This window comes from Lepisosteus platostomus, chromosome 9, assembly GCF_059453375.1.
Source record: "Lepisosteus platostomus isolate fLepPlt1 chromosome 9, fLepPlt1.hap1, whole genome shotgun sequence".
Lineage (NCBI taxonomy): Eukaryota > Metazoa > Chordata > Actinopteri > Semionotiformes > Lepisosteidae > Lepisosteus > Lepisosteus platostomus.
In genome coordinates, this window is record NC_142619.1 from 48,286,335 (window position 1) to 48,314,220 (window position 27,886).

A 27,886-nucleotide genomic window follows, 5' to 3' on the forward strand; every position below is an offset into this window, starting at 1 on the left:
GGTAAGCATGACGTAATGACCCAATACCGAAAACAAGGAGCGCAAGTTGTTGATGACGTCAAACGCAACAGTAAGGAGAGCGCGTTGTGAACTTCTGGTTCCAACAGGGATCATCGTTATATTGTTTTGTTTGTGAACATTGGCTTTCCAAAATGGGAAAAGCGGAATTTCTGAGTCCCAAAGCTATAAGCAACAGGATAAAGTCCAAAGGCCTTCAGAAATTAAGATGGTATTGTCAGATGTGTCAGAAACAATGCAGAGATGAGGTGAGTCTGGTTAACTTTAGTTTGCACAACGTTTTACATTTTAACAACTAAAAAATAACACTTAAAAGCAAAACGTACGATAAGGTATTAAGTCTAAATCGTGTTCATACCACACTACAAGAAAATGTCGCCACAAAACGTCTCACAATTATTATGTTTTAAGAAATATTATCATGCAATGTAGTGACGAAATACAACTAGCTACTGCGTGCTGACCGGCAGATGCAACTGTCGAGTATTTTAAGCTCATAATTATTGACTGCAAATGATAATTGCTGTGATTCGAGACGGAGAAAACGCGAAGTAAAGGTCTGAATGAGTCCTGTTGTGTTTTTGCTAGAATGGCTTCAAATGTCACTGCATGTCGGAGTCGCACCAGAGGCAGCTCCTTCTCGCCTCGGAGAATCCTGACCAGTTCATGGACTACTTCTCAGAGTGAGTGTCGCGCTGGACAACTGAAGACTGTTTCTTTACCATTTCCATTTTCTGACTGTGCCCTGTGTTGTTAATATATTAGGTGATTTGCCAGTGGAAAATTTTGGAAATCAGAAAGAATGAAGTACCTAGACGGTGACGGTGCCGATAAGAAATAACATTCGTTGAAGAAAATGAAAAAAATATTATATAACTTAAAGCGGGTGACACTTTAACTTAGAGGAAATACCTTAAAGCCTGCTTATGACCATAACTGTGTAGTCTGCCTGTTCTGCAACAGTCTCTTGTTGGAATGATCAGAAGACCAAAATTCCAGGTTTGATGAATAAGGTGACTCTGATTCAAGTCAGATCCATTCATTCCAGGAACTTGATGAGGCCTGTACATCACACGTATCAGATGCTGATTTATGTTATGAGATCCTGACATGAACATACAGTAGTCCAGTGTGTCCTGGACTAGCACCCTCTGTATGTTAAATACTACTTGTTTGGGGAATGTCATGGAGTCTATAACGATAGTTCAGGAGGGATGACGGCAGCCAAGTTCAATCAGACAGGGCTGTCGGTAATTCACAATCAGTCCTGATGTTATTTCCTCTCCTAAAACCCTTTAAATACTGTATGTGATCCCCTTCTCTCCCTCACATACATCTTTTGCAACCCACCTCCACCCCTTCTCCACCTTTGCAGCTGCCCCTTGGTCACTCCTCACTCTGCATAGAGGTCTCAGCCTCCTCGTCCTATGGCCAGGAGGTTAGCCCTCAGACAAAGGAGGTTAAGCCAAATTTTGACTAAACGCTCCATAATCCTTTCAGTACACTTAATTACCTGGTGTTATTATTCCTAATAAACTTCTGAATTTGGTATAAAGACTTGAACAGCTGAAATGTCATGTAATATAATTGTGGTATTAATGCTAACCAAAAATACATAAATTATATTTCTGATTAATATTAAGGTTTATTTGAGCATTTATGATTGCTTGATGCATAGAACTGATTTGGTTGTTTGCTCTTTTAGGGAGTTCAAGAATGATTTTTTGGAGCTGATTAGAAGACGTTTTGGTAAGATTAGTGGATTAATACCTAGCTATGCTTTAGTTAAGTCTTTATTATATTAAAGTTTAACATATTAAACACTGTTCACACAAGAAAAGTATGGAGGAGATAAACAATTATTAATTTTGTATTTTACAGTTTGCCTGTGTTTACATTTGCCTTTGTAAAAGTTGCAGAGAACCTCATCTGCTTTTAACATATTCTTTAATGGATTAAAGTATACAAATAGAAAACATTGATATATCATTTTAGTAATGATTTCTGTTGTATTTGCAGGGACAAAGCGAGTCCACAACAATATTGTCTATAATGAGTATATAAGCAACAGAGAACACGTCCATATGAACTCTACTCAGTGGGAAACCCTCACAGACTTCACTAAATGGCTTGGTAAAGAAGGTAAGTCTTTTTAAAGTGGCTAAAGATCTACCAGGGATATCAGTATTTGCAGTAGTGTTCTGTGGGTGAAGGGGAGGATTTCTGCCTTGAATCAAAGGGACATTTAAGCCCACGATTGGTTGTCACAAAGCCAGTTGTGGCATTGTTTTCTCTGGGTATCATTTTTGAAAGATTTTAAATATATCTAAACTTAACATTTCACATACTGAATCATAGGATTTATTAAATATGATAGAAGGTTTGTAAAAATAAATGTCTTGTTCCATGTGATATCTAGTTAGACAGCTGTTGGTAATGCTTTTCATTCTTCTGTTTTAATTATTTTCTTGTGTTAAAAATCTTATCATATTTTTTAAGAGAACCTTGGTTATCCATGCATATTCTCACACTTTAACACTCACTCTCCAAACATCGGTACCAGATCTTACTTTAAAGCCAAAGCTTTGGTAATCATGCACCATGAATAGGATGGAAATCTTTTATAGGCATGCCAAGTGAAATGGAAAAAAATAATTCCTTGCTTGCCTTTTTGAACTGTTTTGATTAGAGGTTCCTAAACTTTGTAGGGCTAAAGTATAAGAGAATAGAAATCTGTTCTTCTATGTTTAGGATACTGTAAAGTGGATGAGACACCTAAAGGCTGGTATATCCAGTACATTGATCGGGATCCTGAAACAATCCGAAGGCAGGAAGAATTAGAGAAGAAGAAAAAGCAGGATCTGGATGATGAAGAAAGAAGTGCTAAATTTATTGAAGAACAGGTTCGCAGAGGCAAAGAAGGCAAGGAGGAGGTAATCACAGCGCTAATATTAGTAAGAGCATTTGCGACAGATGAGAGAAGCTTACGTGCTCCATCTTTTGCATTCAGTGTCAGATGTGTAGCTTGCTGATCCATGTGCTTCATCAAGCTGTGATGCTTGATTCACATCTCTTCAAACGTCATATAAGCCAAGTCCATTTCCCAGCTGAAAACACCACATTTCTGCCAATTTCAACAGATGGCCTGGATTAACTTTACATCACAGTGACTGTTGGTTTTGTCTCATCGGTTCCTTAAGCACCAGTTCCTTAAATCCGATCACGAATCCCAGAACCCATTTGCTATACATTTCACTCCTGCAGTTTAACCTACATTCTTGTGAGTTTATTTTTGTCAGCGGTTAAATGGGACAAATGTTCTTTTTAACAGTATGGTGATCTATTTAACATTCTTTAATGACACATACAGTGTTTCAGGTAATTATAGCTAATGATCATGCTCAACTTAAAGGGCAATGAATACTTAGTTCTTAAAGTGTGCTTGGCCTGTGTGGAATAAATACCCAAAATAAAAAGTAGTAATCACTTTAAGTTCTTTCTCTACAGATCCTCACTCTTACAGCAGTTAATTATTTAAATCGTCTCCAGCAAAATCAGTAAGATCTTGGTCTTAGTTACCATGTTATTTTTCTAGGAAACTCCTGTCTTTACAGAATTGAAAAGAGAAAATGAAGAAGAGAAGGGTGAGTACTTTCAACATTAATGTATATCAAAGTGAATGTCATTAAAAACAAGTTATTTTGCTCGTAACTACAAGTAAGTATGTAGCATTCATTTATCCAGTTTGAGGTATTTTAGTGCCAGTATTGAATCTAAGGAGAAAGAAAATATGATAAGATTCACCAAAAATTTAAAATAGCTGACAGAAATAAGGTGTGGGATAATTTATAGCAGATCTTTAGGTCTTGTATCCATAATCCATAAAACTTTAGAAAAGCTCTGTGTGTAAACATATGAATGTGTCTTGACCTAAAATAACATCTAATCATGCCATGCAAGTCCATTTTTATAATAGGTATTAAGTCAGCTAATGTAAGAATGTGGACACAATCTCTCCATCAGTGATCTAATAATTAACTGTCACCCAGTGAACCGATTTACAATTGTCAGAGGCCCTTTTCTTTCCTGTAGTGGCAGTTTGTCTGGTACAGCAGTACCTTCATAGACTGCCCTGGCACACAAAGCTTTTTGCTCCAGAGCACAGTTTACTTCTGATTTTCTGAAAAGTATCAGAAGAAATTTCAAGTATCTTAAAAAATGTAAAAGCAACAACAAGATTAGGCCATTCATCCCATTAACGTATCTGCTTCAACAACATGCCTGGGTGAAGTTTCAAATACTGTAAGAAACTTCATAGATGCAGAAAAGATTAACTCAGTTATTATTTCATATTGTTGTAGATGTTGTGAACTCAGGCATAATGGTCTGGAAAACCTTTACATGTTGTTAATATTATTTATTAATATTGCAGTTGTGTTTAATTTGGCCAAGGGATTGAGTAACTCTGCAGCATCTTCTTCAAAATCAAGGTAAGGATGAATATTAATAGTACCATGTCCTGTAATGTAATTTCAGGTTGTTTTAATTTTTAGCAATTGTTCTTTTTTCTTTTATAATTGCTTTTTCTGCACAGCAGTGTTTACACCTGTAGATTAGAGTATTATTTTAAATGGGAGTTTAAAATGATCTCAGTTGACCTTTACATTTAAGGAGAATAAAGACTTGATAAATCTTTTTGCACGTTTTATGATAAAAAGACTGTTTCTACTTCCATTTCTACTAACATAAATATGTAAGATTGTATGTTACAAGATGATATTTTAAAAAAGTTATATTAAACTTGATAATCAATCTAAACGTTTGTTTTGATGGGACTCTTTTTATTACCTGACTCTCATTATTTTCTTTTGTTTTCTTAATTGTAATATAAATGCATTTCTAAAAAGAAGAACTAAAGCATATCATTTTCCCAGCACTTCTCTAGGACCAAGTGCCCTGCAGGTTGCAGCAACCTCTGTAAAGAGAAAGGAGTCTAGTCATACCTCAGAATCGAAGGAGAAGAAGAAGAAATCTGCACTGGATGAAATCATTGAGGTACTGTTTCTAAATTGTCATTATAGAAGTCTTTGTTTTCAATGTGTTGTGCACAGTGATAAATGTAGGCCCTTATTTACAAGTGTTGGTGAAATATACCCATTAGGCAGACCTAATAGGGCAGTTATCCAAATTAAGATTATGTGTATTTTATTACATCTTTCATTTAAGATTACGTGTTCAGTTATGTTCATTTTTACACCTGTGAGTTATGACTGATTTTACAAATTTTAATTTGAAACATTTAATGTCCATGTCCTTACTTATTAGTAAAGCCCATAAGGGCTTTAAAATTCAGACCTATTATGTTGACATGAACGCCAAGTCTCCTGCATTTCATTTTCACTAGTGCTCCAAGATGATAAAACATGTAAAACCTAAAATGAAAAGATAGATACTTTATTGATCCCATGAGGGAAATTGCAGAAAAGATGTTACAATTATCCCCATTTATACTTTTAAATATTATCTTGTGGATCTGTTTATCAAAACAGTTAAAAAATTAGATTGTTTCGTAATTATTTTAGATGGAAGAACAAAAAAAGAAAACAACAAGAGTGGATTACTGGCTGCATCCTGTAAGTCTTCAGATTTGAGTCTTTGTCACCCTTGTACACGGTCATAATGAGAGGCCAGCCTCTTGTTCTACACAGTCAACAACTTCTTTGTGTTTGAACGTAATTAGTAAATATTGAACATTAATCATACGGAACGATATCTGCTGCAAAATCTAACTGCTGCACTGTATATCCCCAGTTTAGTTTATAACGGATATCTAGAAGGGGATGAACACTGCAGAGGAGCCACTCTTTACTATCAATTAATTTATTTTGTTATCAAGATCTAATAACCGGTCTGAGAAATTGGGACTGCAGTTCCTCTTTAATTTACTTTTCATTAATTTGTCAAATTGTAGTTTTTAAATTACGATAGTCTGTTTTAAGATTCAGAAACTACCACAAGCATTTTTTTAATGCCATTTTCTTTTTCAGAATATTATAGTTAAAGTAGTAACAAAGAAGCTGGGTGAGAAGTATTATAAGAAGAAAGGAGTTATAAAGGTAACTGGGTTAAATATTACTGTTACTTTTGGTAAAATTTCAAATTTTGAAGATGCAGTAATGACTTACCTCAGAAATTTGATGTATTGTTGGGGGAAAAAAAACGTATTGTTGAAAAATCCTGTAACTCAAATATCTTCTACTACCACTATTATTATTATTGTTGTTGTTGTTATTATTATTGTTTAAGGTTAGATAAACTTATACCAGTTATGTATGAGATATACATTATTACGAGAAGTATGAGATTATCTAAACCTATAATAATCTTCTGATTACAAATATAAATAATTTCTGAACAACTTCTCATTTCCAGTGACAACCTAGCTTAAAACATTTTTGCACAGTAAACTGCAGTGAAAAAAAGAACAATACATAAATCACATAACAGAACTGGGCGTTGTACAGTAAGTGCAAGTGTCGGGGAGAAAATATTTAAATATGGTCTTCTTATATCTTCCTGTTTTGATCAGCTAATTTCCAACTTAATCTTTTATGCCCTACATTGAAGTTTCATTATTCTGAATTATTTCAAAAACCCTGTGTGTCTATTGCTGTCGATTGACATTGATTTTAGCTAAGGAAAGCTGATATGGATTTCTGGAAGTCGCTTGCCATTGTTAATGTATTCTTTGTCGTCACATGTTGCAGGAAGTGCAGGAGAAGTACACAGCCATTGTGAAGATGACTGATTCTGGTGACAAACTGAAACTTGATCAGAGCCATCTGGAGACAGTCATTCCAGCTCCAGGTATAACATCAGCTTATACATCACAGCGTTCTAACTATGGGCAAGGAATAGCGTGTAATTTTGCTGAAGCTCTTAATTTTCTATTAATATGGCATAATTAAGAATATTAGTCATAATACATGTTAATAATATAATATAAGGTATATACACTTAGCTATTATATATTATGGCTTTTATGTCTTTGTTCCAGGGAAAAGGGTATTGGTGTTGAATGGAAGTTACAGGGAAATGGAAGCAATACTTGAGTCTATAGATGAAAGGACTTTTTCTGCTACTCTAATTCTTGATTCAGTAAGTATGATTTTTCTGTTGTGAAGCTTCTGTTGTGAATCTCTTGTGTTTGGAAAATCATGGGAATGGTGACCACTGGAATACAAGAACTCCAGTGTTTTTAGACCAGTATTCAACCAATTGATGTCTGTTAACATACTTTATTTAACAGTCTTGGTAAACCTGTTGCATTTCTACATCTTATTTGATAGCTTATTATTTTCATTATACAATGCACCTCTTGCAAGGCGTAAGCCGAATTAAAAAAACATAAAAACAAATGACAGACGCCTTTTCACCAATTGCATGTTTATTTCAAAGGGGCGTCTAAAAGGAAAGAAAATTGATGGAATCGCATATGAAGATTTCTCCAAGCTGGCTTGAATATTCATGTGGTTTATTAACCGGATAATCAGGATTTGTATGATTGAAAAACTCTACTGTGTAAGGGTTACCTTTATTTTTACTATATAAAGTTTGGGTCTCGAATTGTCATAAAATGTTGGTTATGTGAATGAAGATTTTGTTCAACATTTCAATTGTGATGTAAATTGAACATTTATTTTTTTACACTGCTTTAATTAGACAACTGCTAAAATGTGTAAACTACACATTTTGTGTTGAAATGTCTTTTCTTTATTATGTGAGATTCTGTGTTACATAATGGATTTGTAAACTGCATTAGTTTCTTTAAATTTTATGCCTCATTTTTCCCATTTCAGCCTTTATATTTTACTATTGTTTGGTTTTAGGTTTAGACTGACAATAATATACATGTACCACATAATGCAGAATAAGATCTTTTAAACTTTTTATGCAGGGTATAACCAATTCATTTTACATTTGCATTGACAAAATATTTAAGCCTTGTTTTTCAAGATAATTTAAAGTACTGCTAATAACCTTGTAAAAAACATAATACTATGATGACTAAACACCTTTGTTTGTGGATATAGTGGATATCACAAGATACATTAATAGAGCATATGCATTTATTGTGTAACAAGTCCTGTTTCATAAGAACACCCAAGCTTTGACCGGCTGTCCGATAAGAGTCTAAACTGTAAGATCTTGGTGTATATTTCTAATGGATATACAGTACAGTAGTTGTGTGGAAAATACAATTACAGTCATTATTCTTCTTCTCTAGATGATTGCTGTAAAGTGATGCTGCTAGATTAGGTATTGGTTAAAATTATTTTAATTGCTAAAGGTTTTGGGAACTTTCCCCCTGACTTTAGAGACACGTAAAATATACCTTCACAGAAACTCAGGTTGCTACAAGTGGTATTGGTTCTCCAGAAGGCAGCACTTCTCTCAGGACCAGGATTTTCAAAGTAAGTGCCATAGGATGGTGACCTTGCGCGTTGTACTTTTTATTAGGAGGTGACTCCTTTTAGATAGTAAACAGCGATCATTAATGGTTAAGCAGTCACTGTCCCCGAGTCGAGTATTCTGTGGTCAAATTAGGGGCTTGCTCATTATGGCCTCTCTAATGTTCCCTCTTCAGTCCAGCTTCTGGGTCAGTTTCTCAGTTCACTGCTGTGTAGCAGGACTGCTGGTTCATAATGACTGCCGCATGCCATCTATCTGGATGTTGCACTTTAGTGCTGGATAAAGTGGTTTCCCTCTTAAATGTAAAGTGCTTTGAAATCCTTTAGGTTGAAAGAGAGATGTAGACATGCAAGGAATTATTAATATATGTGCAGAAGATAATGAAGGATTGTCAAGTGCTCTACTATAAAAGTGTTATTTGGAAATGACACGTTGAACACATACAGAAGTACACACCTTTATTTAGTAACAAAATGCAAATAACTGGAAAAACCCTGGAAGACTAGAATAAGATGCCAGTTAAATTGTGGTTTAATGTCGCGAACCATTGTTTAATATATAGGGAAGTAAAAAAATCAACACATCCATGAGGAAGGTTTTCTTATTTCATCCACAATTAATTTGTATGTGTAACACTTCTGCTCAAAGAATAGTAGATTACAACTGTTATATAGTGTTATTGAACAAACTTTATAATTCAGAATTGTTGGAGAAAACTATCCAGCTGTGGAACAATGTAATTTTTGTAGTGTCCATCAATGAAACCCTTTCCACTGTTGTGAATAAACCAGCAGTAAATATCAGTTCCATACACTTTGTCGTCTCTGTAGTCTTTTTGCCATCCCCTGTGTAAAGCAAAGACATTTTTTTAGATTACTTAAATAGACATTCAATTACAATTCAAGTCTTATAAACAGATAAAACATCAGGATAAAACGTTGATGAAAATAGTAATATGGAACAAAATATTTGTGATGGCTTCAGTGGTTTGGATGACCATCTTCCTCTTATTTCCTTGCCGTTCTGATCCTATATGATTAGGAGTTGAAAATCCACCTTGGAAATGCAGTAGGGGCTTGTGGCCTAAGGAACTGCAAATACCAGGATTATAACTGAGCTTTTTAGCAGTACATACATGTTTTGAAAGTGCACTTCCATTGGTAAGGTGATCCTTTGACATTCTGTATGTGCAATTTGGATCCATTCCTTTATAAATAATAAGGTAAACTAGTGTTTGCACATTTTCAAGGTATTTTTAAATGTGCTGTCTTTTGACGTGACAGGCTAGTGAATGGAGCTGGTACAGCAATTGTAACAAGCGATTATATAAATCCCTCTTTTTTCTTAATAAAAGAGGGATCCACAACTGAGTGCAGAGACCACAGACATATAAAACAATTTTATGTTTCATAGACTAAGAATGAAGGCCAAGACCTCTGCCAGGCCTAGCTCAGCATAAATACGCATAACAAATAACCCTTTCTGGACCCTTGTCATTTTACTGTATATCCCTTTCACAATCCTATCATTACCACTGCAACAGCTTCTTGTCTTGCTGCACCTAACTGGGGCAGGCTTTTGTTCCCTCAACCAAATGAGTTCCAGTTAAATCCACATCTCACATTCAACAAACACTAAGCTTCTCTATCATGAGGTTATTCCCATTCAACCAATGTAATATAATGTTCAGTAAGCTTTCTTTTTTTAACGCATTAGAGAATATATGTTGCCGCAATAGTTGGATACACAAGAGTATAAGTATTGATTCTGATTGTAATTGTTAAAATATACGTATCTTCACTCCCCGTCATCAGGACCAAGGTTGCTTGAAACAGTGTATTAAATGATGGATCAAATGTACAGTATAATGAGGTAAATATAAGGGTTTTCTGAATGTGTTGGGGGGGGGGAAGATGCTAACTAACATGCACTATTGATGTCTTTAAGCAAGGAAAATTTATTTAAGAGTTTAATTAAGGTACAAAAAATATACAAAAATATGTTATCTGTTCAGTTTTTCAGCAGGTGGAATTTCTATGTGGTGTTGTTAGGTTGATGAATTTAGTTTTCTCTGTATGTAGTATGGATATATCATTAATGAGTCTCGATTGATATGTCCGACAATAGAATTCACTAAAGACACGTCATACCTGGTAACAGCAAGTTTATTCCCCTTCACTTCCATTGTGGCCTCTGGTTTCTTAGGGTCTTCACCAGGATGAATATTGAATATTTTCACTTCAGGTTCAGTGGCAAATTGACCTCAGAAATAATAGAAAAGAGTTAGATTTTATGGTGAATGATCATTTCTATTACCATGCATTTTTATACAACTTTTTTTAAAACTTTTTTTCTCCATTTTTAAGATGACCTCTAAAGGCACCGAAGTGGCATCATTTGCTAAATACATAGCTTTGATTATCTAGAATCTAGAGTCTTACTGAGCAAGGTTGTATCACTACACATTTTCTAATCTGAGCACTATAAAATTAAAAGGTTGTTTAATATATGTACCTATCAGCCCATGAACCTTTGGTGAGTACATGTTGGAGTTAGGAGTGTAAAATCCCAAGAAATCGACATTGACTGGATGTTTTTTCCAGACACGATGGAGAAGAACCATGAAGGAAATTTCGCTGTTCACACTGACAATAACGTGTGTGTCTTTCTTGATCAGGATCTTCACTCTGAATAAAGCAGAAATGATTTTTAACCACATGCCAACAGATGCAAATGTACTTTATCTGTAACTTTATTTGGTTTTAAATACCCTGGATTCTAGCCTGTCTTTGTCAATGAGTTTAAACAGTGTTTAGAAATGTTACTTTTAAATGTAATCCATTATTGCTACAAATTATTTAAGAGATTGCTTTTCTAAATTTATAAGAATTAGGGTGAACTTGCTTTAAGAGGCAATGCATTATTATAACTGCAAACAATGCATCACTGACTGCATTTGTTCTCTTTGTTTCTTGTTAATTCTAAAAAAAGTATTACCTTACTCAAGTAATATGTATAACATTACTCAAGTAATGTGTATGTAATCAATAGCTTTTTAAAGGTAATTGATCCCAACATCAGTTTTAAATTAATTTACAGCTAATTTACTAATTAATTGGTAAAAAAGGTCATCATTTGTCTTGACAATTATTTTCCAATAACAATTGTGTGCAAGGAACTCATGACAATGCCTTTGAAAACTTGCTTATTTGCTTATTTCTTTATATACTAATTTATTTTGAGAATTTGTAGTTTTTTAGTGTGTAGTTTTTTACAAATCATTAGAAATATGCAAACATACTGTAACTGTCTCAGGAAGGATAAATAGTGGCTTCCTGCACAAATCTGCTAATACCAGATAACATGATCACCACTACTGCATCCTGTTCAAATTTCCTATACCCTCCTCTTGCATAAATATTGATAGTGATCCTCCTCATCATCATAAAGGTTAATGTTCAGTAGTTTGGAAAGATCAATGTTTTGAGGATCGGTTTGTTGGAGTTGGAAGAGTTATAAAAGAACTAGTGGAAAATGCATTCAAATGCAACATGAAACCATGTTTTAGACAAATGTTTTCTCTGCTGAGTCAATACATACTATATACAGTATGCCTGCATTGAAGCCCCTATTCACAATGTAATTTTTCCATGTTAGAAATGAATGGTTTTGGATAATAGTTGAAGTTTATAGAGAACAGTGAACTCAGCTGTGAGAGATATGCAAACCAGATGTTCATAACAAATTCAAGCACTATAATAGTTGTTCTTACAGGTATTGTTTCAGAAATATGCAGCGCAGGGCATTGGGGTCTGTGATAGACATGAGCTATGAACTCAAGAGTAGAATTATGATACACTCAAAGGTTAATTTAAATCAGCATACAGTAAATCGTTCAAAGCTAAGCATCAGAATGTAAAACAGCAAATACAGAATTTCATAAAGAATGTAAAAATAAGATTAATGTTGTATTTAATGCTTTTTAGAGGATTTGGTATATGTTTGATGATCTTGCAGTTTATGGTGCTTAAAAAGAAAACCCTATGATGACAATTGTTTGTAGGTGCAAATTGGCAGTTCTGGTCTTCAGTCCTTATGAACATACCCAGTTTGTGTCACATTTCCTGTTTCTGTCCAAGAAAAGGACTGAGCATACTTTGCATCTGTTATGGAGATGCGCTCTGTGCTGATCTCCACTTTAATCTCCAGGGGTTTGTAGTAGATCAGGATTGTTCCAAAATAAGTACTCAACTTCTTGTTTTCAGATTTCTTAGCCCCTATTAGTTGACCATTAACTACCACACCTGTGCAGAGAGGAGAATATACTTATTAGGTTTTTCAAAAGTCCAGCAGCATGCATCATACAAACACAGAACCATGAGAAAGGTTATTGCTTTTTCTGTACTATAAGGTCTTTTTTGTTTTCATACAGTTGTGCTCCGGGTTTCCCTTAATTTCTGACTGAGCTCTAACATCCTTACCTTTTTATTGTAACTATCTATTTGTTATCAGAGAGTCATTTATCAAAGTGAGAGTCAGGGCAAGCTGGAACCTAGCCCAGAAAAGTGGTGCTCACGTTGATCATCACCCCCTGGATGGGTGGATGCGAGTCTATCACAGGGCCATGTAGAAAAGAGCAAATTAGAAGAGCCAAACGAAATGAGCCAATATGTCTTGGGGCTGAAACTGGAACACCTGGCACACAACCACCCAATCATGGGGGGCACATAAAAACTCCACACAGGCACTCATGGCCTGCTTGCTTCCAATCCTTTCTCATTTTAATGCTAAGAGAAATGGTGACTACTCCTCATACTCCCTAACCCCCATGAAGGTTAATACAAAAAGGGTATTGGGTCTTTAAAGAGCCTCAGAAAACTCAACACAGGGAAAAATATAGCTGCTCACTTTGATGTCTCCTCCCTCTCAGACATCAACTTGCCTTCAGAAATGATCAGTTATCTTGCCATGACCTTAAAGGTGGTCAAACATTAGCAATTAGAGTATTTTAGACATCACCAGAAGTTGTTTTTTTTATGCCGTTTCTAATGCATCCATCCATTATCAGAATGCTGCTGATTACGGGTAAGGAGACCTGGATGGGAAATCAGTCACTCATGTGTCACAAACTCAGAGGGACAATTTAGAGACACCAGGTAACCAGCCAGCATGTCTTTGTGAAGTGGGAAGAAACCTGAGCTCCTGGAAAACGATTTTAGATAATATAATATAGAATATAATACTTTATGCTGTTCATTTTTTCATCTTTTTAATATAAAATGAATTTATGTACTTCATATGTATACAGTATAATGTGTCTCTAGGCCCTTCAGTGAAGTGATAATATAACAGTTAACTTCATCACCTGAATAAATAACATCTACAGCCTCGTAAGTGTCTGCTCTTTTATTATACACTAAAGGCATTAGGTGTCCAGCAGTGATGACAGACCTATCTTCCTGTCATACCTATAATATTTCCTTATTATTCACACAATATACTGTATATATGTAGGTTTTGTTGTACATGTCTACTGTCTTATGTTTGTTAACTTGAACAAATGTGTTACAGCTAAGATGAGGCTGTTTGGCCCATCCTGCTTATTTATTTTAACTGAAACTAATCTATTCCCAAATCTTATCCAGCCACACCCTGGGCGCCAATTTGAAAGACTTAGCTGGGCAGATTGGTCGAGGCACACACAACACCACTGCAGTTATCTGTAAAGTGGTTCCTATTTTGAATCCTACATGTATTTTTCTAAATACTTTCTACCTGGGACCCTTTATTTATATTACTATGTGAGTACCAGTCGAACCAATTTGGTACCATTTGAAATTATTAGGGTTTTTTACAAGTAGCATAGGCATGAATGGCTCATGCACAGCAGATACAGTATGTCAAAATGTAGCACCCTGGAAGTCTGAAACATGAACAGACAACAATAGCAAACAAACAAGTCAATACTACTGACATAAAAGGAACTGAGACCCACATTACTGAAACTCTCTTACCTGAGTCAGGGTCAGAGATGAGGTTAAGAACATCTCCTGGTTCAGAGTCAATGTTAAAGCAAATGTCCGTGTTGCTCTTTGGCAAATGAATGATGAAATGAGGATCACTGTCCACTGCAAAGGGAAAATGGGTTTAAATAAACATTTACACAATAATACAATGGGGAGGGGGTGTCTCACATTTTCAGTTGACTAACAGAGTTGCTTAGTTCACTTATAAATTTATGTGTGTGTAAAAAAAAAAATTTAAATCCAGTTTTCACTGGTTGGATGAACCGTAACGTTTTGGCTGTTGAGCTGAGTTTTTTTAGATGTGAACTAGAAGGCTCAACAGCTGAAAAGTTGGGTTTCTTCTCCCTGCTTTTCAGCATGGAATTAACCTCTACTTGTTCCTCTACAGCCAAAGCAAAACTCCCCACAAGCAGCTCTGCATTGAAACCTGATTTTTTTAAAAGCCTATGAGTAAAGCCTGTGGCAGAGGTCCAGTGTGCCCTCACCTGTTGTGATATGACTGGGAACATACACCTCAGGGGTAGGTCCCACAGCATAGCCTGGCGTTGATAAGGGACTCTGAGCCCAGGGGGGGATACTATGGACTCTATTCCCAGGCAGCCCCAGGGAAACAGAACCTGTAGGAAAACCCATAGAATAAATCAAATTGTACTCCGGCTTATTGTATTAAGGAAAGGGACCCAGATAGAGCCTAACATTCTAAAAATTTTAAATATGCCTCTTTCAAAAACCCTAGTTAGCAACTGACGAACTATTGTATTTAGAATTGATTTACATTATAAGAAAACAAGACAGAAAAGGCAACATAAGAGAAAAAGAAATAGTAAAGATTTTTGGAACACTACAACATTGTTCACTGAGGCAGTCTATCATCTCTAACTTTGACGCTAACATTTTTTGTTATTATATAATATCCACTAACCTTTGTTTATTGTTCACTTATTTATTACGACAACAAGCTTTGTTTTACTCAGAACTCAGTTTTTTTCATCTTGTTCAGTAATAGAGGGACATAATGTGTACCTCCACATGACATGACAGTAAAGATTTTCCCCACTAGAGTCTTATCATTCATTTTCTAACCACTATATCCAATTCTAGGTGGCAGGGGAGCCAGAGCCTATCATGGCAAGCAACTGGCGCAAGGGAGGATACACACTGGACGGGACACAGACACAAACGTGTACATACTCACACCAGGGCCAATTTTCCCAGAAGCCAATTGAGCTACCAGTATGGTTTTAGGAGAAAACCTGAAGAAACCCAAGTGAGCACATGGAGAACATCTAACTCCACGCAGATAGCACCCAAGGAATTGCACCCAGGGCCCCAGCACTGCGAGGCAGCAAATCTAACCACTTATGATGGCACTGGAATTACAGTAAAGAGGCTAACCAAAAACACTTGGGAGGAATGTAACATTAGTGGAAAAAAAGAGACAAAAGTTCTGGAGAGAAGAAAGATGAGGGGAAGGTATTGAGCTACATATCAAAAACTGTATTCAGGAACTAACACTAAATAATTTGAGTGTCTCTGAATCTATATGGATCAGTTTTATCAAAAATATTATAAAGGTATAGTATTCAGAGTATACAGAAGGGTCTTGACATCGGTGAATTTAACATTCGTGAATTCGCTTATTTGCGATTCAGCCTGGCCTACGATGTCTTGGATGGAAGAAGAGCAGAGGAGGATGAACCCGAGCTGAATGTTGTTAAGCGCTGTTTGTGCCACCATGCTGCCACAATCTTATCAAATACAAGCTAAACCATTAATTCAATCCAACTATTTCAATGCTGTATTTATATACAGTAATATAAAACAGATCTGCATGCATCTATTGGAGGGCTTCAAACACAGTATTTCTTTTTATTCTTATACATTGGAATGGCTTAAGAATCTTGGAAGTGTTGGCCCAGTTTGGCCTGACAGGTGAATGACTTCCCTCCCACCTCCTTTTCAGCAACTTGCCTGAGCAACAGCCCTGTTTGGGGTCTTTAGGTGAATCAGCCAAAATCCTTTCACTTCCATCTTCACTCTCTACCAGCATAGCTGTCATTGGTGTCACAAACTGGTGCTGCAGGGCCAGACTCAGGATTTTCTGGGTGATTTTCCTCTTCCTGGCTGCTGTAGGAGCCAAGGACCTGTATAGATCAATACAAATCAGTTACATCTGTCTCATCCATTACTTTCCTTTTGTCAGCCTCAATATAAACTGTAACCTTTAATGGTCACTATTTAAGGAATGCCTTTGCTTTGGGGCTCAGGGAAGAGCAAGACATGTTTCGCAGCACAGTGAACACAGTAAAAGTGTGTTTCTTGCGTTTTTTAATATCAGAGGTCCAGGAAGAAAGTTAGATCCTAATCTTTCACACTTCTGCTCGCCAAAGTACTGTACATGGGTTTCACAACCCTGGACTTCCATTTGAAGTCTCTGCGTCCCTGACTCCACCACATCTATGCCATGACAGCAAACTCCGTAGTTCACTCCTTACCATAGTGATAGGGGTAGGAATTAATACCCTTATCCTCACAGCTTGACTCTACATATTTCATCCCTCTATCACATTCATTAGATCTACAGTGAGATATAAAATCATATGGTGTTCTGAGGTACATATTCGCATCTGAAAATTGCCAGAACAATTAGATAGTGCTGTAAAGATCCATGTGAAAAAGCAGAAAAAAACGGCTTTTGTTTTGCTCACCGCTCAGCTAGCAGCTGGTTGATTGTGATGTAGGCCCAGAGCTGCTTGGCAAAATCCGGATATGTGTGTGAACCCAGGGCTAACAGCTCATCAAGCTTATGAATGTCTGTCTCCGTCAGTAGCTGCAGGTCCATCTCTGCCTAAAAAGAGGCAGAGTAAATGGAAAATTGAGGGAGTGTTTATACAGGTTTATACAGGGCAATGAGTTATACAGTAAGTGTTACAACAATAGTAATAAAATTCTGTACTATAACTGTATGTCTGTCCCTCGCCTTACCTTTGGATCAATAGTTAGTTTACACACAGTTAGTGATTGTCTATATTGATCATAATCTCTTATGGAGAACCACAGAATTCAATGACAGAATTTGTCTCACTAGAACATTGCAATTACAAATGAGTCAGTCCAAAAAGATGAGTTCACATTATCTCCAATTACCTACGACTATTTCTTCTTCCTTGTTACGTATGCTTTTACGGCATTGACAAAATAAATTTACTGATTCTCGATTGCTGTGGTATCTCATTATTCCAGCTACACCAGGCTGCTGAGGTTGAAACAGAAAATGACACAGCGAATGAGCACTGGCTCTGTGTGCAGTACCTCAGTCACTGGAGTATCGTTAATATCAAATATTTAGAAAATGAAAACTTCAATGACTTTAAAAACAGACCAATTATTTTTAAATATGCAAAATATTTTAAACTAATGATATTACTAGGTCTCCAGCTTCTAATCAATGCCAGATGAATTTATCTCTTTGTGAAATGCTTAGTTAATAATTAGTTAGCATCATAAATCATAAATAATTAGTTAGCTGTCATCAATCATCATAAAGTACTCCAAGCAGAGACCAAAGCCCTGCAGTATGCATACACTGATATATGTAAACTATCATAGAAAAGAAAAAAAAACCAAAATGTAAATGACATAAAGTTCTACTCTAAAAAGGTACATTTTACAGTTTTTAACTTCAATAAAAGTTACAATGCTACTTTAAACTCTTCAGGTTAATGACTGTGTTATAGCAATACAGTACTTTAAACAAAGGATTATATTTATGTTGCTAAGAGGAACCCACTGACGATGCAGTGACAGTGCCCTGCAGGACTGAAAATCCATTCGGTTTGACTCTGCCAGCAGTCACCAGCTCGGAGCCACTGAAGTACTTGTCGAAGCTGTTCTGAGTGACATCGAACACGGTATCTTCAGGAAATGTGATTTCTATCTTTCTGAGCAGAGGAGATGAGACTTCAATGTAGAACTTCTGTAGAGCAATAGGAAGACAGCAAAGATTTACAGACATGTTTCTGATACTGTATGTAACAGGAAAACAGCAAAATGGAGAGAAACATATAAAAACAACATACTGTAGATGTCATAATTTATCCCCATCACGGAAGCACTTTGATCAATGAAATTGCAGTACACGTCATTGAAATTATAGTTTCAGATCAAATTATATATTAGAACAAGCATGGCCAGAGGCAGTTCAATGCCTGGTTTTATAGACAGTTGGACAGAGTGTCCAGGAAAAGTCAGGCTGACTGTGCCTGCGAACTTTACTGTATGTATATGGGCTTTACTCACAGATAACAGCAGAAGTGGGTATAGGTTGGTAAATTCTGTAGTTCAGTTCTTATTGCATTTACGGCTGCAGTTTATTTAATTTTCACATTCTACATGTACCCTTATTGGGTACATGTCTGTGAAGATCCCTGTGCGTCTCAGTGTCTGTACTGAGTGGAAGATATCACCTGAGAGACAGAGTACTTGGTCCTTTCACATATGTTAGAGGTGGAAGCCTGTAGTTCTGTTAATTGCCAGTAAATTGACATTTTATTAGGCCTAAGCAAACTCTCTACACAACTTCAGCAAAATGTCCTTCTGTGCTTCTAATTACTAGGCTCCACAGTATATAGGTGTATCAGAAGAGGAAGGTTAGTGTCATGATATAATTTGTTGTTTTTTTCCAACCTTCTTAATCTAAACTCGTTAACGGCTCAGCAGTCACTTAAAATGTATCATGTATAACCAGACAGGAGATGGTAACAGGTGTTGGCAATCTTCGTAATTTCTTTGACTTTGGAAAATGAAAACAAAACAATGCAAGCACAGAAGACACTGCAACAGTCTGGAAAATCTGGAAAAGGTCAAGAAAGTTGGACAAACTTAAAAGCACCCTCAGCTGCTCAGAAGCATCTTCACTGTTGCGAATCCTTTGAGCTTTTCCACGGTTTTCCAGAGCAATCCTCTCCAGGAAATCGTAGTCCACATCAAAGCCAATGCCCAGAGAGAAGAGGGAGAATTCCTCGTGCATCGCCTTCTTCACATTCTTCTGAATGTTCTTTAGCTTGATTTCACCTAGCAGCCAGAAAGGGAAGTGGTATACTGGGAAATTCCTTCACTTACATTTCAGTCAGATACCATATTATCACGTTTATAATTCGTTGGAAGATGCTCAAGGATTAAATGGCCTTTTCAGGCATGGTTTTACTTGATCATGTTCTTGATTGTACCTTCCACAAACCCGCTTTCATAAAAATGACTTTCTTTTCCGGGTTCAAAAAGGAGGTTTCTTTACAAATGTATTTGTGACAGTGTGGGTCTTAAAATGAGGTTGGTATCTTGATTTTTATTTAAATGTGCTCCCCTCCTATTTGAATATTGTTTTCTCTTTGCTGTACTCCTGTGTTGATGTACTGTTTTTCATTTTAAAATATTAAATATTTTGAATATGTCATATCATATACAACATATCAGAAGGATATTGCAAAGCGTCAGTCATATAAAACATTACTGCACTGCCTAAAAGATAAATTGCAGAGTATTTCTGTAATAAAAAGAATACTGTGCTTTAGCATACCTACAGTAGGATCTCCGTCAGACACCAGAATAATCATTGAGACTGCTTTGGAGTCAACACAGCAACTGCTCCTGGCTTTAGATAACATGTGGATGGCCCTGAGGAGTGCCTCATTGATGTTAGTACCTGCAAAAAAGGTGATTAGAGACCTTTTCATCACAGAAATATTCTAAATTGCAGAACTGGGCATACACTTTGCAATATCACAGACATTCAAAAAAGAAAGGTCAACATCCATGAATTTACACATTTTCCTTAATAACAATAACCCTTTCGCTTTCACCTGTTTTTTTATTTATACTGGTGAATTTACAAATATTGGATATGTGACCTACTTTTAGGAGCGATGTTAAGGAACTCTCAAGGCACTTATGTATATATATTTATTATGTTAAAATAAAATAGCAGCTAAGGAGTAAATAAAAATGCCCCTATCTGCCTATTTATCCAGTGCATGCTTTGTGTTGATGCTTCCCAATCTGACTCTGCAGTCCGGCTCGAAGGCCTCACACACCCCCGTTAGGCTGAATTGCCTGGATGTATCTCTTGGCTTCAGCAATCTGAATCGAATTCCCAGGAACCAGCTCTTCATTCCAGCAGCGCACATTGTGGTTAAAGTCAATGATGCTGAAGGAATCGTCAGGGGAGAGGTCGTCCAGGATGGTCAGCATGGCCTGCACCGTCTAAAGGAAACACAGTGCAAAATAACATCATGGTGTTACGTTCCACAGCCCTCCTCTAGAGGGCGCTCCTACCCCTTTCGGTGATGATTAATTTCTATTATTTCCTGGTGCGTCTCTTTTGCATTTTGGTTAAAAGCCTAGCGTCTCTGCTGTTCCAGTCTCAGCTTTGGAATATGGACGCCCGGAAGTCCGCCTACCCCCGAGTCCAGGAGCGACTCGACGGCATGGGCTTCACAACGGCGTCCTGACAATCTGGGTCCGGGACTGGGAGCCTCTGGTCTCGTTATCCGCCTTTTATTCCCCTGACCCTTTGCCGGATCCCGCTCTGGCTTTTAACTCCATTTGTCTGTGTCAGGATGGATCACCCGGATTTGGACATTGGCTTTCCCTGGTTTATCTTACGGACTCCCTTGGACTAGTTTGCCTAGGACCACTCCCCCTCCCCCCCGAACACCAGTGCACCTTGGACACGCCCCCCTGTTCTAGCCCCTAACCTAGTCTTATTCCCCGTGCTTTCTCACTCCCTTCCCGATTGTGCTGTCTGCATAGGGTCCTGAAAGACGCTTCATGACACATAGTTTCCTCTTGTCCTGAATAGTAGAAGCACACAAGATTCTTCTGCTTCTCAAAAAAATTAGTTGCTTATAATAAATAAAGTTACACTGTACTGATTTTTTAATTGAACAGAAACAGTTTAAATTTCTGTTCAGTTTCAATTTCCTTGGAAGTGTGCTGGAAAATTGATGGAAATCAAATAAGGAAATCAAGATTAATAAAACTGTTTGAATAATCTCAGCTGGTTCTTGGAATGTTTTACTTCCATTGCTTTAAAATCCTTTATCGGGACTAATTTGTTTACTGAACTACGGTCAAATGTTGCTGCACTCTCAGCTGGCAATGAAGAAATATTATTCCTAAGGCAAATAATTTGGATCTATACAAAGCCAATGAAGATAATAAAAATCATTGTCAGATCACATATCAAATGTGCATCAACAACATAGCCACACATATATTTAAAATTACAAGTGAGTTCACACTGTTCTAGTAGGATGCAGTACTTGATATGTTGGCTAGGGGGCAGTAGAGCACTGAGATTCACACAATTCTGTATAAGCTTTTTAAGATTTTTTTTGTTGAAGTTCACATAAAATGCTTTGGATGGAAGGAGAAGAAAAGAATGGTTTAACTTGAGAATATAAATGAAGAAACACCTCATTATGAGACGTTTACCTGTTTCATTTTTAATCCCCACATGGAGCCACTAACGTCGATGACAAACACAATGTCCTTGGGAAGAGGGGAAAAGTAGGTTGGGGCAAAGAAATGCACAAAATACCCATCTGAGACCTGTCAGAAACAGAACATTAAACATTTTTAACATCAAAACACATTATAGTGATACTTACACGACCATATATTAATATTAATAGCAAAAAATGTCATTTTAACATGCCTTAAAAGCCCAGACCCCATATAAGGATAATTTACCATAAGTTCTCCACTGCTGGTGTCTCGATTGACATCATATCCCACAGTGAAGACTCCATTGATTGCAGTGGAAGAGCAATTTTCACATTTCCGCTGCATCGTCAGGGTAGGCTTGAAGGATACATGAGCCTGAAGAAGCAGGATAGCATTCCCATAAAATGCCTGAGAACTCTAATTGATTACTGGTTTATCAGGTTGACACTTTAATCCAAGACAATTTATTTTTTCACCCATTTGTTCAACTGGCAATGTGATTGGGACAATCGAGAGATGTATAACCCTGACCGCTGCTCTACTGTTGCATAACAACATCAGGATAATCGTGAGTACGGTTTCTTTAGTACCTGCTTCATGTTAATTAGTCTGAGATGGACTCTGCAGAAGCAGTAGCCCTATTTCCCTTTCAGTAGCTGGAAGTGAGCTGACTGATGTGAAGATAGTGTACTAGCTGGCTGAGGAAATGAAAGTGTGGGAAGAGAATCTGACCTCCTCCCGAAATACTGTTAAATAACATGATTTATTAATAAAATCCTTCTAAACAGGAAACGTCATCCTCAAATACAGTAAAACAAGTTCCATGAGAGCAGTGGATGAGGAGCAGTGTTACAAAGCAACTAATGCGTTATTTACATTACATTTTATCTCTGTCATTTGCTGTAAAACAGGGGTTACAACTTGAAAAAACAAAGATTTCCTGATTACCTTCTGTTTTAATTGGGTTATTTTAGTAATTCCATCAAACTGTTTCCCAAGACTGTGTGTACTTTCAATGAAAGCAAAGTCAGATGGCTCAAAAATGTAGACATCAACCTGGGGAAATATATTTGTAATTATTTAGTGGTTAATACTGTTTTACAAAATAATTATTATTTATTATTTACTTATTTACACAAGGACACATGGTCTTTAACTGTGTATTTCTTTTCCTTACAGCAATGATGGGTACAATGAGCACCTCATTTTCATTAATAAGCAAGTCACACAGAAGAAAACATGTAATATTTTATGAAGCGTGCTATCTTTGGGCTGTAAGAAATAAAGTTTAATAACATATGTTGCACTGTTTATATTTTTCTATTAAACATGAACGATTTTTATAGAACTTTTTTATTTGTTCTGCTTGTCAGTTTTCTGTACGCAAACACAACCAAGAATGGAAATCATATATAACAAATACACTGAGCTGGAGCCTCACAAGCTGTTTTCAGCATTGAGATTTATGAACATAAACCCTGTATTTCCAAAGAGGAGACTGTTAAATCTTAAATTGTGTTAAATATTCTGATCTTGAACAGGAATAACACAGTAGGCTTGTACCTGAAAGTTTTTCACCAGTCTGCCAGGCTGTAGATTAACATTGTATTCATATCTTCCAAGTCTCCTTTGCATCATTTCCTGATAGTGCAGCTCAAACTCAATCCTGCTCCCTGCTGGAACATTCACCTCACATTTGAATGATTCCATATCCTGAGCATTTGTTCTGAAACCATCAGTGGAAAACAAATTCTTTACTCAGTCTAATGTAGTCCGTGTCTTTTTTTTTAAAAAAAAAAAAACGGATTAAAAATGAAAATAAAACTATTCTATACAATACAAATTTTGACAGTGAAAGATTACATTCCAATCGGATGAATTATTGATTTTTTTTCTGTGTAACGCAATAAATCTGTAACATGAGATTATTTCATTCAAGGTGTCTTTTTTTCTTAATTGTCACAGAGTTCCAATTTGATCATGGAAACCTTCCTATGTGAGAAATTGTAATGGTTTTCCATGTCTCAGGTCCTTAAAAATGAGAAACATTCTTAGACAATTATTTTTTAAAGGATAGAAAGGAGTAAGTCAAATAAAATAAATATATTTTTGCTCTGGTAGGACTCAGAAGGAGCTCCTTGTGGTTATTGTATTAAAATATATAGCATTTATATATAAATAGTATATTTTCATAAGAGAAATATCACTGTAGAGTTTACTGAGGTACAAAGTCTTTGTTCGACCTTGAACATTGTCTTACTCAATGTAAAATATCAATGTCCCACAGAATTACATAATAAAGTGTTAGACACATGTATTTTTATTAATAATGGATTAATCTGAAGTAATGGTCAATTTAGTACAAAAAAATGGTACAATTTGATTGGTGTGGTACTGCTACATTAGCCTTATCTTACAGTCATTTCTGAAAATTCTTAGCAAAACTAAGTGTAGGGTTTCTATATTGTCTACATACAAACCCAAGAGATTTTACATAACATCACAATTATGCAAAGACTTTAAATTCCTTGCTGAACATTTATAGTGGCAGGAATTCGGGAGCGTTATAAGAAAAAAGATTTGTTATTGCACAATGGGTTGACGTAATACAGGTATGCTAGTCATTATGCACTTGATGGTGTCATTGAGTGTAATGTGTCATAACATGAAATGATTTTATAAAGGTTAAGAGTGAATATTGTTGTACCTTACAATCCCAGCCGCCTTTCCCCTTGCCCTTGCTTGGCTATACAGGTTTCTGGCAATGGTCTTATCCTTCACAGAACCAACAAATACTATTCCATTCACATTCCTGCAAAGACAGAAGAGCATGACGCTTAGAGCAGTCCATTATTGTGAAGACACAATATTGTGTCTGTTGTGGTACAGTCAAGGGAATGACAATGATCGTCAGCAACAATGTGGGGCAGTAGGCTTGTAACTGGAAGGTTGTGCGTTCAAATCAGAGGAGTTACTGATGCTGTATCCTTAAGCAAAAAAGCTGCACCCAAAATTTTTCCAGTAAAATACTCAGCTGTGTAAATGGGTGCGAAAGTGTCAGACACTAAGTAATCAATTAGACACCAATCTGACAAAAACTCTCAACATTAGAAGTCTATTGTCCGTTGTCTATGCATTAGGAAAGTTTGAAACACTTTGGGTATGTGTAACATAGGAATATAAGACCAATACACCATTATTTACACAATTGTACTGTATTAATTGAACTTACATGGTAAAATTGGAGATGAAGGCAGTTTTTGGTATCTGTACATCAAAGGCGATACTTTGGGCATGATGGGCTGAGTTTATAACTTGGCTGTGGATTGAGGTGTGAGCAAAACGTGATGTAATCCTAGCCTCCACTTTATAACGAGGGATAAGGATGCCATCTTCAGTTTTAGTCTAAAAAAACAGTTAAAACACTGAATAACGGTAATATGCATTCTATGATATTTTCACATCTGAAGCTCTATGGCAGACAGGTGTAGACTTCAGAATTAGCAGTTAAAACATTCTATGGAGATGTGTCATAAAGTTTTCGAAGGCAGACTGTAAGTGGTTTTATTATCTTGATTAAAGTTCAGAGAACAGAGGCAACTATTTTTATCTGAGAAACTGTTAAGTATATGATCTCTGAATAGATCTACTGTTAAAAATATTCAGCTGAAAATGCTTTAGTTTATCACTGCCTTATGAACTGATGCCTCAACAATTCTTCTTTCTATTAACCTGTTTGTCTTTTAATTTAACTGTTTAATTTCAAGTTTATGAGGTATTGTTACTAACACCAATTTGGAAGGTCTCTCTATAATATTTTTTATAGCTTTCATCCTGGAGCTCATATTCATTTTACTGTTTGAATAGACATTTATTTTATCTGAAAAACATTATAATTATAATCAATAAAAAAGAGTCCTTTTGAATGATAAGCAACATTTGTATCACATTTATTTTTCATGCAGAATACTCACTTGGGTTAAATTTCCCTACTGAGCTTGCTTCACTATTTGAATGCTGCAACTATTTAGTCATTACTACAAAATGCTTTATTCTAAATACAAAATAAACAATGAGGTATACAGAATAACTGCATAACATTATTTTTTATGAGAAAGGGCATCAAATTTATAAGAAAGGACAACAAATGTCTTTGAAAAATCTAAAATATTCAGATGACAAAATACTGAAATTTCCAAGAATCAGTTCCTAAAAGCAAAACAGTGCAGGTATTTCTCTGCAAAGTCAATAACCTGTCTGTCACTACATTCTCTCCAAACACTGATTGATTTCTAGATAATTGTTATCTTTCCCACAGTGTTCAGGTTAAGCAACAAGAAAGAAAATACCTCCAGTTCTTCTTCTTCAGGACTAGTGATTACGCTCCTCTGAAAATCAAAAATGATAAAATAATGAAAAAACTCAAACAAAAAACCTAATACCTTCATCATTTACAAATTGTTAACTCTGGCCAGGTCTATCTTTGCTGGGAAACGCTAACTTGATTGTATTTCAGTATAACATGTTCCACTGTAGATCATAATGCCTCATAAATAATACAATTTGTGAGTTGTCCCTCTAATAGAATAGCAAATGTCTGATCAATACCTGATGCAACAGAAATGTTTCGCTACAATTCAACTTGTTTACTTATCAGATCTATAAAGACTTTGGTCATTACTTTAAGTGATAATTTCCTCTGGAGAAATATTAGCTGTGAGTGTCAATAATTGCCACAGGATTATATTGTAACTAATGTAAGAAGGACATATCAACTTCAATAATTTGTATATTATAACTTGCTGGCCTAGGACTATTTCCAAACCCATTAGCTTCTTTTAATCACCATACATGAACACATGAATAGTAATGTGCTTTTCACTGTATCATTTAGTTCAGAAAAACAACAGTACAATTCCAATGAAGAAAAGAGAAAAAACTAATCTATATCTAAACATTTTGAACACAGATGTATGTTATTAACAACTTGACAATATATCAAGTAGTAAAAAACAATTTGTCACATATAACAAACCTACCTTGTTTTTTTCAAATCGATTGATTAGTCTTGGTAAGCTTCCTTTTGACTCACTCTCCCCAAGCTGTGAGGACTGGAAGAGGAAGAAAGTGCTTCTTATAAACTGGAACATTTAGAATCCAATAGATCTTATATGAAAGCTTGATATAATTAATACAGTTATACATCATGTTTATAAATTGTGAGAAAGAATTCCTTTTAAAACAAGACAGCAGAACTTGTTGAAACATGTTATAGTTATAGCTGCTTTGGCAGTATATTTGTGTATTTTCTTTTTACTTCACAGGTACATAACCCAGACCCATAAAGACTTTGGGTTTACATTGCTTCTATAAAAGGATAGATATTTAAAAAAACATGTTTTAGATATCAGCATCTTAGTCTCCCCATGGAGCTTTTATTTCAAGCAGAATACTCACTTCAGTTAAGTATGTCTCCTCCAAAGAGCTTCCATCTATGAAAAAATGAAAATTTTCAACTTTTGAAACAAATAATAGGAAGATTAAAACTGCAAGGTGTCTCATCTTGCCAGAACAGCCTCCCCACTGTGACTACGCACAATGACAGAAGCACTCTCTCCCTGGTCAGAGCTGAAAGTGAACCAATGAACAAAGGTTAAAATTGACTGAGGATCTCTTTGCATTTGGCTGTGGTCAATATTTGTTGTGGTCCACACAAAAAACAAATGACATTTGAACTAAGGATGTGCAAACAGAAATTTGTTTGTGCCAGCAACCTAGATAAAACCTGACAGGTTAGCTTCAGCCTATGGAACTACTTCCAGTCATCTGACTGCATCCAGTTATTTTCTTCATTTTCATTTCTTAAT

The 27,886-nt window shown here is 36.0% G+C and overlaps 2 protein-coding genes across 3 annotated transcripts; one reads left to right on the forward strand and one right to left on the reverse strand.

The window, feature by feature from the left end:
* The first annotated feature begins 50 nt into the window (after window positions 1-50).
* kin (Kin17 DNA and RNA binding protein) lies at window positions 51-9,303 on the forward strand. Of its 2 annotated transcripts, XM_088645358.1 has the most exons (13): window positions 51-266; window positions 607-701; window positions 1,724-1,767; window positions 2,038-2,160; window positions 2,770-2,951; window positions 3,614-3,662; window positions 4,451-4,508; window positions 4,953-5,073; window positions 5,601-5,651; window positions 6,066-6,134; window positions 6,786-6,885; window positions 7,076-7,176; window positions 7,477-9,303. In XM_088645358.1, the coding sequence occupies exons 1-13, from the start codon at window positions 153-155 to the stop codon at window positions 7,537-7,539; spliced, it is 1,170 nt and encodes a 389-aa protein (XP_088501484.1). In that variant the 5' UTR covers window positions 51-152; the 3' UTR covers window positions 7,540-9,303. The 2 variants fall into 2 exon arrangements, with proteins under 2 accessions (XP_088501484.1, XP_088501486.1); XM_088645360.1 differs by lacking the exon at window positions 1,724-1,767 and having other exon boundaries at window positions 106-266.
* On the reverse strand, window positions 8,932-27,667 carry itih2 (inter-alpha-trypsin inhibitor heavy chain 2). Its single transcript, XM_088645351.1, has 21 exons — window positions 27,477-27,667; window positions 27,059-27,130; window positions 26,369-26,407; window positions 25,252-25,424; window positions 24,727-24,831; window positions 23,583-23,745; window positions 22,968-23,075; window positions 22,266-22,394; window positions 22,008-22,124; window positions 20,606-20,774; window positions 20,092-20,217; window positions 19,408-19,589; window positions 18,307-18,492; window positions 17,225-17,364; window positions 16,488-16,660; window positions 15,002-15,133; window positions 14,505-14,618; window positions 12,596-12,794; window positions 11,005-11,177; window positions 10,641-10,752; window positions 8,932-9,335 (listed from the first exon to the last, which is right to left on the reverse strand). The coding sequence occupies exons 1-21, from the start codon at window positions 27,579-27,581 to the stop codon at window positions 9,188-9,190; spliced, it is 2,865 nt and encodes a 954-aa protein (XP_088501477.1). The 5' UTR covers window positions 27,582-27,667; the 3' UTR covers window positions 8,932-9,187.
* Window positions 27,668-27,886: the final 219 nt, after the last annotated feature.